The sequence below is a fragment of the Ovis aries genome, chromosome 2, assembly GCF_016772045.2.
Source record: "Ovis aries strain OAR_USU_Benz2616 breed Rambouillet chromosome 2, ARS-UI_Ramb_v3.0, whole genome shotgun sequence".
NCBI lineage: Eukaryota > Metazoa > Chordata > Mammalia > Artiodactyla > Bovidae > Ovis > Ovis aries.
This window is the reverse complement of record NC_056055.1, coordinates 218,648,019-218,657,990: the sequence shown is the minus strand read 5'-3', so window position 1 is coordinate 218,657,990 and position 9,972 is coordinate 218,648,019. Positions and strand designations below refer to the sequence as shown.

Below are 9,972 nucleotides of genomic sequence, written 5' to 3'. Positions count from 1 at the left end.
CATTGGCAGGCAGAGTCTTTACCACTGAGCCACCAGGGACGCCGGCCAGGTGGGGAGCCCCCTGGAATTGGCCGGGGCTGGAGATACCAACAGAACCAAGCGGGCAGAATTCTGCTTCAGAACTAGGGCCTGTGTCTGTGCCCTTTCCCTGGTCCCTCGGCTTCAGCCAAGAGATGCTTGCTATTCTGGAGCCAGACAGCTCCTTGGGCCCCTCAGCAAGCAGGTCTGAGACTCCAAGTCACAACAGACCCACTAACTTCCCTTCGGGGTGATTACATGTCTCCCGTGGGGTAACAGAGCTCTCCTTAATTTGGGGGGCCAGAGGACCCCAATTCCAATTTCTGGGATCCCTTTCTTCCTCTGCAGTGTCATCTCAATGTGAGATGGAAGAAGAGACACTGGGGTCCACCCCTCCTCCCCCAGAGCCCACCCCAGGGGCAGGGGAGGTTGGCCAGACTCCTAGGGCTGTGCTAGGGGGCTCCACCTGGATTCATGACTTCCTCCGCTCCATCCATCTCCTTTCTGTTATGAACCTAAGGCTGGCCTGCCCAGCTTGCCCACGCAGTCGGGGCAAAGCTGGAGGGAAGGAAGCTGGCAAGCCTCAGAACCTCTTTTGGACCGGGGGCGGGGGAGCAAAGACTCAGGCAAAAGACACACAAGCTTTATTTTTCCTTCCTTTAATCTTAAGCAAAAGAGACACAGGGGTTCAAAAATAAAAATTTCTTTTTTTCCCTCTCCCAAACATTTACCCCAGCTCCGCCACTGCAACCATCCCCTTCCTGCCCAGCAGGGCCTCGAGCAGGGAGGGTGCAGGCATCTCCAGCTGGGGAGGGGGAAGGTGGGGGTGGGGTGGGGTGTGCCGAGCTCGGTGCCGGTCTCTTTCCAAATATAAATACACATGTCAGAACTCCTGGAAGCTCCGCCCCGCCACCCATCACGCATGCGCTCTGCATGCTCGGCCCGCTCCGGAGAGGGGTGGAGGTGGGGGGGTGCCGGGCACCGGCTGGCTGTGGCTTACTGCATCCGCTGGGTGTGCACCCCTCGAGCCCCCTGCTGCTCGTTGTAGAAGAGATGACACTCGGGGTCCCCCCGGATGGTGGGGGCTCCCTGGATCAGCTTCCCAGTGTTGGGGTTCACACACCAGCACTCCCCACGCTGCCCGTTCAGAGACATCTTGCACTGAGGAGAGAGGACATAAAGGACACCCCGATAAAAACGAGGGGGTCTCACTGACATGCAGACTCCTGTTCCAAGGTCTGGGTGTGCCTGCCAATCCCGCACGGTCATTCAAGCTCCAGTGTGGCGCGTGATGCTGGCCCAGGAACTGCGCTCTGGTTATTAGCAAGGCTGCTGGGGGGGGCTTCAATAGAATGGCTTGGCCCCCACACGTGCGGAGGTCCCATCCAGCAGATGACCCAGTGTACGGGATGGATGGATGTACACTTGTAAGGGGAGGTCAGCGGTAAAAGGTCCCACTCTATGCTGGGTGTGGTGTAAGCAATCTCTATGCTGCTTGCTTACAGTTCCTATCTAACATACATTCATTTAATCCCCACAATCACCTTGCAGATTAGGTACCAATGTTTTACCACTTTATAGATGGTCAGAAGGCCAGTGTCACAGAGCTAGTGAGAGCCACAGATGGAGCACCAACCAAGGCATTCCCTCCCAGGGTGCCTGCTCTTACCCATGAGCCAATTCGTCTGGAAAATCCCGTTTATCCATAAGATTTGGAAGAAAAGATTGCTATTGCTTCTTTGGCGCTCCAAAGTAGCTGGCTTACATTTAGAGGGCAGGTGTGCAAACTAATAGCTTTTAATGGCAGACTGATATTTCAAGGGACAAGATGCCTCGGCTAAGAAGATGGGGAAGTGAGATCCCCTAGGGGGTCAGCAGAGCCCCATACCCCATCTTCTGGCTCCACACACCCACCTTTCCCCTCAGTGTTTTTATTTGGTTGTGCCAGGTCTCAGGTGCAGCTTGTGGGATCTAGTTCGCTGATCAGGGATTGAACCTGGGCCCCCTGCACCGGGAGCACGGTCTTAGCCACTGAACCACCAGGCGAGTTCCCACACAGCCGGCTTTTAAGTCAGCTCCGATACCCATTAGGATCCCCAGGGGAGCCTTTGAAAAGCCAGTGCCCAGAAAGCACCCCAGACTCACAGAGTATGGATGTCTGGGGGTGGGGCCCAGGCATTCATACTGTTTAAAGCTCCCTAGAGAAGCCCGTTGTACACTTGGGCTCAGATCCTCCACTGGAAAACAGAATGGCTGGTGGAGCCCACACTCTCTCAATCCTGCCTTACGTGAAATGCACACGGCCCTTTTCTCCCTACACAAGGGATGAGCTTGAGGAAGTGGGCAGTGGGGTAGGTTAAAAGGACAACCCACCAAGATTAAACAACTGGTAACAATCACCACTATAAACTCTATGTGGTTAGGTAAATACACATAGATCATTAAAAGGCATATGAACAGAGTGGAAGCGGGGAGGAAAAAGGGTTCTTTTCTTTTAAAAACTTAACTTTCTTAATTTTCTCTACTGTACTCATGTTGTTGTTAACTGTTTAATCACTAAGTCATGTCTGACCCTTTTGACCCCATAGGACTCTACACCATCAGGCTTCTCTGTCCATGGGATTTCCCAGGCAAGAATACCGGAGTGGGTTGCCATTTCCTTCTCCCGGGGACTTTCCCAACCCAAGAATCGAATCTGAGTGTCCTGCGCTGGCAGGCAGATTCTTCACTGCTGAGCCTCTGATGGAAACCCTCTCCTATTACCTTTTTTAGTACTATTTCAAGTGGTGTTTCTCCATTCCTTGAGATACTGGAAAACCAGAGAGGCTACCTGGTTTTGAATGGTTCAAGTCAGTGATTCTGGAAGTGAGGTCCAGGGACCATCAGCATCCCTGAGAGCTGGTTAGACATGCAAACTCTTGGACCCCACTTAACCTTCTGAATGGCAATCTCTTACAGCCGGGTCCCCAGAATCACCAGCACGTGATTCTAATGTTCAGTAAAAGTCAAGAGGCACGGTTATGAGGCCCTATCTCTTCTCTAAGAGGCTCCCTCTCATGCTAACCGCTGCTGGCAGGTAGCGGGGGAATCGAAGTCAGCCTTGGAAGGGACTGAAGCCAACAAGCCCCGCCCCACCCTCCCTGGCCTGGCAGCTGGCATCCCCATCCCCTTCGGCTGGCATCCCTGCCCTCCTCCTCGCAGAAGACTGGTCTTGGACTCAGCGCTGAGACCTCAGGGGCTTACTGGCAGCTGCGGGGCAGCAAGGCACACGCAGGCCAGGGACACCCTCACTCACCTGTTTGAGGTTGTACAGGCCATGCTTGTCACAGTTGGGGATGTGTAGGGAATAGAGGTGCTCCAGGGGACCCCGCTCATCCGGAAGGCGCATGGTGGAGATCCGTTCCAGGACCTGGTCCAGTTCCTGCTGGCAGGGGGTCTGCAGGCATAGGCACACGGAGAGGACACTTAGAGAACGGGTTCATGCAACACCAGCCCCAGCACAGCTTCAGAAAGAAGCGCGTGTGCGGAATGCCACTCTCCCACGGCCACACAGCAAGCTGGTGGAACCGGGAACTTCTGACACCCAGCCCAGCAAGCTCATTGCCTTACCACCAGGCCCCGCCCCACTCCAAGAGAAAGTCACCCTGCAGGTGAGTCTTCCCTCCTCTCCTCCATTCCTTTCAGGGATCAAAATGGGATCTACTTGCAAACACTGAATTCAAGGATCTCTACCCCATCCAGTGCCCCAACCATCATTCCCTTTCATAAACCCATCCAAGTGCCAAGACAACAGAGCTGAGCTGGAAAGAGGAAGAGGGGTGGCTCAGTGAGGGTAGTGTATTGCAGCAAGAGTGGGCAACTTCAGGCGGTAGTGGTGGCGATGTAGTTGCTAAGTTGTGTCTGACTCTTTCGATTCCATGGACTGTAGCCTTTTCTGGGGGGGCCTGTATCTCAAAGCCAGGCAGTGCTTCCGCAGTAGCTCAGCAGTAAAGAATCTGCCTGCCAATGCAGGAGATGCAGGTCACTTCCTGGTCAGGGAAGATCCCCTGGAGGAGGAAATGGCAACCCACTCCAGTATTCTTGCCTGGAGAACCCCATGGACAGAGCAGCGTGGCGGGCTACAGTCCATGGGGTCACAAAAGAGTCAGACACATCTTAGCAACTGAACAACAGCAATGAAGCCGAGCAGAAATGTGGAGGCTTTAGAAGGGAGGGACCTCAAGAGTCCATATGTCCAGCCCATTTCACAACCAAAGATGCTGAGGCCCTCGAAAAAATACTGATGTGCTTGAAAAAACACTGAATGTTAGCAACGGAATCAGAAAGTACTTCGCCTGCAGGCACACAGGACATGGATCTCACAGCAGTGCTCCTGACCCCTCCTGCTGGGACACTCCCTTTGACCGTCCTCCCACCCCTCCAGCCAGACCCGACCCTCTCTGACCCTGGCAGGTGGCGGCCGCAGCTTCTTGGGCTCCTCCAGGCCAAGGTGATGTTTGCCACCCTTGCCCATCTGCCGGTGCTGCTCCGTGACCTTCTCCCGGAACACAGCCAGCTCCTTCATGCCGGACTTGAGGGGCTTCCGACCGGCACCACCTCCACCTCCCATCAAGTTCACGTTCCCGTCCACGTGGTTCTCGACCTGGCCTCCCTCAGAGTGCTCCTCGCCATTGTCTGCAGAGAGAGAGGATGAGACTGAGGGCTGCAGGTCTGGTTTCCCCAGATGCGGGCCCTCCAGGGACTGGCTGAACCCCTGACAGTGACAAGAAAGGGGATGACCAACGTCTAAGTAACAGCGCTAAGCAAGATGCGTAGATGATCAATTTCAGTTTCACAGCCACTAGGAGTACCAACATCCCCCAACTTCTACAGACGGAGAAGCTGAGGCTCACGGAGGTCAGCTTCTTGATCAAGATCACAATCCAGGATGTGAACGCAGACTCTGACTCCCGAAAGGAGCCTGGGCCACCTACTCTGCTCTGTCCATATCCCAGGAGGCCAGGCAGGGTTGGAGAATTGAGTAGGCAAGGCCCTCACAGGGAACGGGATTAAAGCCATCAACTCTTCCCTAGAAACACCTCTCAGATTCACCCACCACTAACCCCCCCTGTTTAAAGTCTTCATCATTTATGGTCTGAAAAGGCGCGGATTGGATGAGTTTTTGAAATTCAAGCCACAGAGAGCACTGGGCTGTGCAGTGTCTGGTGGTTAGTGCAATGGAGAGTCAGGTCGCCAGCAGAACTCAGCGTCCAACGCCGCCTCCGCCGTCATTCTTCATCAGCCCGCCTGCCCTCCTCTGTGCTGCCCGCACGGACACTCTGCTCCTTCAGCGCGACCCAGGGTCCCTGACTTGTCTCTCGGTCTGTCTATGCCTGCTGGCCCGCTCCCCCCAACAGGGCTTCCCTGGTGGCTCAGATGGTAAAGAATCTGGCTGCAATGCAGGGGACCCGGGGTTCAATCCCTGGGTGGGGAAGATCCCCTGGAAAAGGGAATGGCAGTATTCTTGCCTGGAGAAGCCCATGGACAGAGGAGTTTGGCAGGCTATAGTCCATGGGGTCACAAAGGGTCGGACACAACTGAGCGACTACCACTTTAACCCATGACATCGAGAGCTCCCAGACAGGAACAAGGACCACGCTGTAGTTTCATCTTATTGCAGGGCGTGTAGCCTCATATCCAAATGATTCTCCAAGGTCCACCCATTAAGTTTTTGAACTTTCTTAGACCCCCAGCCAGTCAGCCACAGGGAACAGCTCCTGCCACGTGCACAGCTCACGTGGCATGCCCCACACCCCCGCCGTCTCACGTAGGCTTAGGTGTGTCCAGCCAGGGAACAGTGAATGGTCTGGAAGGGTCCTGACCAGGAGACCATTTCCGGAGAGCTCTAGGCAGGCCAGGTTGCACACAGCCCCTAACAGACACAGCAGGGGCCTCAGGGCCTCCGACAGCACTGCAGCCCCCTGCAGGCCCAGGGAACACTCAGGGCTGTCTCCAAACAAACCATGCACATTTTCTCTTCCCCTTTAGTGCACCTCCAAAAGCCTACAGTCTGGGTAACAAACCCAAATGTCTTTTACGATAAATACTTCTACGCAAGGATTTCAAGCAAGGCGCTTAGTACGCGGTTAACTCAGGCACAGCGTGGTGGGCTGAGGGTCGCTGTCCCAGGTAGTGCTGTATGGAGAAAGAAGCTGACCCTTACCTGTAAAAGGAGGGCCGCAATAACCTCTCTGGGTTGTTGTGAGCTTTGGTGTTCACTCCCTCGTCAGCTAAGGGGTGGGACCCTCCTCCGTGCCTTGGGGAGCCAGTATCTACATCCTCAGAGCATCTCCTTCCAGCAGACTCCAGGGGAGCAGGCACCAGCAGGGTCCCCACAAACAGAGGAGTTCAACAAAGGTTGGGTTCCATCCTTTCCCTTCACACTGGACCTGTTGCCTGTGTGTCAGCTCTCACTAGCCAGAGGAGAGGATTCCTTTAGAACCTGATACATTATTTCCAGACTGGTGAGCACTGCTTAGGAGGGCAGACTCGGGCTATATCCCAGCTCTACCATTTTTTATACCAGCCTGTATTTCTCCTGCATATATACTCACTCTGTGCCTCTGTTTCCTTAACTGCAAATTGTTGGATAATAATAGTTCCTACTTCGCAGAACAGTTGAGTGTATGTTAAAGGGAAAGCTGTTCTACAGGCGGGCGCAGAAACTACGTCCTGTTGGTGATGATTACTTTGATGATGACAAAAATGGTAATAGTGATGATGGGATGCTGATGACATCTGCCTCAGTGATCCGCTACGCTGGCCATGCAGAACTTGACCCAGAAACAGGAAGCAGAGGAAGATAAGTTTCACAAGCCTCAGAACAGCAGTCACCACGTCCAAGCATTGTAAAGCTGTGATGCTTTCCCAACAAGACAGGGAAAGTCAAGGCATGAAGAACCCTGATGGTTCACAGGAGCACTGCTCGAGTAAGCCTGGTTTCTGCATGTTTGGTTTCCAAGGCCAGGACAGAATAAAATCAACAAAATTAAAAGGAATAAGAAGGCAGGCATGTTGTCGGTACAAGAAGTACCAAATGGCAGAGAGGACAGAAGACAGTTAAAAAAAACAGACAGAAGAACTCTGGGGATGTTCAGTGCCCCACAAACAACTCCACAGCCATTGATGACCCCTGAAAAAGTCCATGTTGTGTGGCCCAAAATAAGACTCATGTTGATAATATGACCTTGAGTGTGTTTTAGTTGCTCAGTCGAGTCTGACTCTCTGTGACCCCATGGACTGTAGCCTGCCAGACTCCTCTGTCCGTGGAGTTCTCCAGGCAAGAATACTGGAGCAGGTTGTCATGCCCTCGGAGCATGCAAAAAGGGAAGGGGTAAACATGTCAAGTATTCAGTATTTTTAAAAAAAAAAGTTCTATTCAAAATTGTTAAATTTAGGAAAATAAAAATTGAAGTCTTTAAATGAGGAAGCCTTCTGAAACCCAGAAAATGTTTCTCCAGAATGGCTATTTCCCCAGAGGCTCCGGGTAGCCCAAATTTTATCATAAATAGCCAAATGCAGGTGACTTCCTATTCCAGAAACCCCAGCACCACCCGCAGAGGAACTCGGGCCTGAAGCATCTGACACCAAGTCGGGTGGGAGTCCAGATCCACCATGGTCTACATCAACCTGCCCCAGACGCTCCTCACCCTGCGCCCCTCCCCTTTCTGTCCTTGAAGCCCAAACAGCAGAAACCCAGAGACCCTAAGAGAAGGCGCTCCTGGTTCCCCAGCTCAGCTACCAGCCACGTTCCCCTGAGTGGGGGGCTGGCTACAGCTTTCCTCTGGGAGTGTTCAGGCAGCTGAGGCCAACCACAAAGAAGATAAGATCCCCCCACTCCCTCCTCAGATATCAGAGGTGGAGGGCAGCAGGTTGCAGGGAAAGCTTGAGAAAGTCTGAGATAAACCCAGCAAAAAAACAGGATGGTCTGACAGGTAACCCTCCATCTCCTTCACGTTAACCTCGACGCATGCGGCAGATGTTGGCACAAGTGGAGGAGAAGACTCAACCCCAGCCTCACCGCCAGTTCTGCCATTTCCGTTTCTACAGGCTTCTTTGCCCCTGGACCTGTGGGGCAATTTCAGGCTCTCTGCCCCCATCCCTGCTGGCGCGGCCCAGGGAACACAGGAGGAAAACAGCAAGATGATTACAAAAGTCCTGCTTCCATGCAGGAACCACGCAGGACCCCATGGGAAAGACAATGCAGGAACCTACGGATTGCCCTCACCTAGCCCCAGTTCACCCTGGGCACGACCCCGACCTTACCATGCCCTGCCCAGCCAGCTTCCTGCCCCAGCATGGCAGAATTTCTGGAGACCTCAACACCACTTCCAGCACTCCAGACCATGCACTCTGCTGATCAGGGAACTAGACAAGGGCTCTGGGAATCTCCCACCATTTCTGGACCCATCCGCTGTGACTCTCAGAAGCTCACTTGGCTCCTCTCTTTTCATGGGAAGCCACCCCAAGGCTTAGATGAACACAGCCTATCTCCCCTGCGGCCGTAACCACACCGCCTTGGGTTGGAAGAGGGCAGGTCAGCCTGTGTGTGTAGTCATCTCAAGGAGCTTCTGGAAAGGGCCTACTCACAGGAACCAATGTCTGGAACATTCTTGAGGTCGGGGTCTCCTGACCCCAGCACTACTGGCCTTGGCACCAGACGATTCTTTGTTGGGAGCTGTCCTGTGTGAAGCGCCCAGCACCATCCCAGACTTCCACTCACCAAATGCCAGCAGCACCCGCCCCAAGTTGTAATAATCAAAAATGCCTTTGAACATTACCCAATGGCCCCTGGGAGGTGAAAATGCCCCCAGGTGAAAGCCACTGTTCGGGAGTTAGGCTTTATCCAGAGGCCTGATGCTCTCCGTGGCTCAGTGCTCAAGACCCACAGCCCCTCACAAAGCAGATCTAAGCTACACTGTACCCCCCTCCCCGCCTCAGCTACGACCCCCTCCACCACGGCTCCATCCCCAGGCACGTCTCTGGTCTCCGAGCCCACCTTCTTGGCAATGGTGGTGGGGACCTCACACAACTGGCAGCCTGCTGACCCCTCTTCCCCAGCTCTCCCGGGCACTCGTACCACTGTGCCTAGAGGTGAGCCCACAGTTGACGCTCAGAACCAGGCCCTTGGAAAGCTCTGGAAACGCTGGGCAGAGGCGAAGGGTACAGAGAAGAATGCTGGGTCAGGGCCTCCAGCTCCTGGCAGGGCTGGCCTGCTCATCACGCACCGCGGTGGGCACGGTACCCAGAGCCCCGGGAAATGTTTTCATTTCTTTTTAAAATGAGAAGAAAAAAACAATAAACTTTTAGGTCACAGCAGACATCGTCATATAACACTGATCCGTGTGCAGTTATAAAAATAATGATTTTAAGACATTTTTGTGGGGGAAGGGGCCCATGGAGGCAAATACGTCTAGGGGCCCCAAGTCATATACAATAGCCCTACACTGGGTTCCGGAGGACAGGGCTCCAGGGAGCAGTCTTATCCCAGGGGGACAGAGGCGGTTTCCTGTCCCGAGATGTCCCTGACCGGTCTGAGCTGAAGGTCAGTTTGTCTACCCTCATGGAGGCCGCCTGGGTTCCAGGGTATGTTCCTGGAACCCACTCCTTTATTGATTTCATCATTGCCGATGAAAGCGCTAATAAGATGAGGAAATCCACGGGCCTGGTTCGCTGACGCAGGTGCTGACCGCCCCCCACCGCCCCCCACCGCCCCCCACCCCCACCTTGAAGTGGAAGCCCAGAGCCAGGGAAATGCAATCGTTTCCCGGGATGGAGATGAGAAAAGCCGGCAGGCTGAGAGGAGCCTTGATTCCTTGACTGCTTCTATTACCAGCCAAAGAGGTTCAAGCACTCAGCCTGCAGAGCCTAATCGCTTGGCTGAATCCCAGCTTCACCACCGAGCTGTGCAGCCCT

At 54.0% G+C, this 9,972-nt stretch overlaps 1 protein-coding gene across 1 annotated transcript in view; it reads right to left on the bottom strand.

Annotated features, from left to right (window-relative positions):
• Positions 1-661: 661 nt before the first annotated feature.
• Positions 662-9,972, bottom strand: part of IGFBP2 (insulin like growth factor binding protein 2) — a gene marked incomplete at its 5' end in the record, with an annotated part of 29,436 nt that continues 20,125 nt past the window's right edge. Inside the window, 3 exon segments of the mRNA NM_001009436.1 lie at positions 662-1,179; positions 3,314-3,454; positions 4,463-4,692. Of these exon segments, the coding sequence (NP_001009436.1) occupies positions 1,015-1,179; positions 3,314-3,454; positions 4,463-4,692 (536 nt within the window). The 3' untranslated portion in view covers positions 662-1,014.